Source organism: Vanacampus margaritifer, chromosome 1 (genome assembly GCF_051991255.1).
Source record: "Vanacampus margaritifer isolate UIUO_Vmar chromosome 1, RoL_Vmar_1.0, whole genome shotgun sequence".
NCBI classification, from domain to species: domain Eukaryota; kingdom Metazoa; phylum Chordata; class Actinopteri; order Syngnathiformes; family Syngnathidae; genus Vanacampus; species Vanacampus margaritifer.
In genome coordinates, this window is record NC_135432.1 from 46424708 (window position 1) to 46427207 (window position 2500).

Sequence of the window (2500 nt, forward strand, 5' to 3'; positions counted from 1 at the left end):
CCGATTAAAATAACTTATTACAAATGTAGCTGTTGAGATGTTTTAACTAGACACAACTTTACAACAGGAGGTGGGGCTGTTGTTCAAGTTATATGCTTGCTACACACATGATTGGAGTTACCTGTAATTTTTTTTAATTAACTAATTCAATCCCCAAAACGTATAAATATGTTTGTTTTTTTAAATATAATTTGTCCTTCACTCCCAAAAACAGATTTATATGTTTTTTATGCTAGAGCATACAGAAGGCTTTGATGCAGCTTCTAACCTGATACAATGGTAGTTATTAAAAAAAACGGCCAGCAGGTCGCAGCAGAGTATAAGAGATCAGCCAGGGCCATGTTGCAGCAACACTCGTTCCAAGTGTTTACAACAGGTTTGTGAATAATGATGAAACATAGCTATATTCTAATGCTACTTGCTGCAAACCGGAAACAGATACAAATATACTTTTGTCCTGATGAAAGAAGAGACTCTAATTTTTCTTTTGCTAGGTTCCATGTTTTTATAGCAATAGAACACTATATTCTGTGGGCCTTGCAAAATCAGTCAAAATCCAGTAAAACAGCCGGGAGCAAAGGGGGTTGCTGCAAGTGAAAATGGCTGGGAGTGAATATGTTAAACTAACTTGGACACTAGTGACAGTGTACCCCAACTATTTGCCGGGGATAGAGACAGGTGTCATCAGGTGCCTGCGTATGATGGCGTCGGCGACCCATGCCAGTCTTCTCATGTGAGGTTAAACACCAAACAAAAAACACGACCCTCATGAATTTTACACAACTGACAGTAATGGACACAGCAGTGTGCTTTGTACACTGCTACTTAAATGTCTTCACTTTTTTCATTCGCGTTGACTATCTGATCTGTTGTGTCATGTATATACGTCCATGCTTATATGTAGCAACAGTATCAGGAAACAGGGTAAGTGTATGATTTTTTTTTGCTCAAAGTTCTGACACCTCCGTGGCATATACCCCATATTTTATTTATGTATTTATGTTCCTAGGATTCTGTTAAATCTGGATGAAATTATGTATTTAAAAAATATTTTATAAACAATTAATTGCAGTTTATAAAATGCAATCCAATTACTTCCTGTTTGGGCATGCATGTAGGTAGAGAGCGAGCGAGTCTACTGGCTTACAAGGCGCACACACGGTGTGCTACTTTTTTGTTTATTAAATGTTTTGAGTCAAGGAGATGATCGTAAATATATGTGTATACTTGTGTATGATGTCACGCCAGTTTATGCTATTTCGGCTACGGCAGTATGCTAGATAAACGCATTCACTCCTTTTCACTGAAGCAACCCCCTTCGCTCCTGGCAGTTTTACTGGATTTTGACTGATTTTACAAGGCCCACAGAATACATTGAACCTACCAAAAGAAAGATTAGAGTCTCTTCTTTCATCAGGAAAAAAAACATATTTGTATCTGTTTCCGTTTTGCAGCAATTCGAAATAGAATATAGCTAGGTTTTGTCAAAATTCACATTCCTGGTGAAAACACTCACAAAAAGAGCTTGTTGCAACATGGCCCTCTGCTGCCACCTGCTGGACGTATTTTGTAATAACTACCATTGCTTTAAGCCACCTCTTCAAAGCCTTCTGTATGCTTTTGCATAAAAAAACACTAAAAATGTGTAAACACGTTTTTGGGAGGGAAGGACAAAGTATTTTAAAATGTTTTTACACACTTTTGGTATTGAATGAGTTATTCATGTGTTTCATTTCAAGTCGACTAAGGGGAGCAGCAGTGCTTTTTCCCCCCCACTTAAAGGACTACTGACGCCAGTGACGGACTGACCGGTCAATACTGATGGATTGCCCATCTTTGTCAGTCTGTCCTAAAATAGTGGTGATGTGATGACAGAAGCGTGGGTAAAATAAAACTGCGAACCGACAATTACAAGTTGGTTTGGCTTGAAAAAAATGGCGGGCTGACGATGACGGACGGGGGCGCTGGGCACTTACGAATGACGCACCATCAAAAATATGCAAAATGTCCACTTCTGGATTTCAGCATAGACAAATAGACATGAGCCAACCATATGATCGTATCACTTACTTTCTCCGACAAAGTTCAGCAATTTCGGACTGAACCCTGATGTATTCCTGAGCCATCTTGATGTGCTGCTCAAACACAGCCATTGACTCTTTGGAGTTCGGACATGGAGCCAGGGGCTAAAAAAAAAAAGAAAAAGCAAAAAATACAAAAATACAGTTAAAATTGATGACAGCTAACTAGACACGAGTAATACATTGATCAAAGGCTATATTGTGGTTTAAATTTCCGTCCCAGGCTACTGTCTGATTTGTGAACCAATATTTTTTTTCTTGTAATGCCTGTCTGCAGGTTATTTTTTCTTAAACATAGGTTTACTTGGAAATAAGATCATATATGCAATTCTATACACAAGTCATTGTCATCATATTCATCACCTTCATACAGCACAGCTGATTCATTGTCATAGTGGTAGTTATCACGGGAGTGACTC

General features: G+C 38.5%; 1 protein-coding gene across 4 annotated transcripts in view; it reads right to left on the minus strand.

Annotated features, from left to right (window-relative positions):
- The window catches only part of LOC144043505 (mitogen-activated protein kinase kinase kinase 7-like), a 97423-nt gene that overhangs the window by 8240 nt on the left and 86683 nt on the right, over positions 1-2500 (minus strand). For all 4 annotated transcript variants that reach the window (XR_013291126.1, XM_077557382.1, XM_077557251.1 and 1 more), the window contains one exon: positions 2071-2186. Coding sequence is in view for 3 of the 4 variants with exons in the window: in XM_077557382.1 (XP_077413508.1) it covers positions 2071-2186 (116 nt within the window). In the remaining variant the exon portion in view is untranslated. The remainder of the gene's footprint in view (positions 1-2070; positions 2187-2500) is intronic.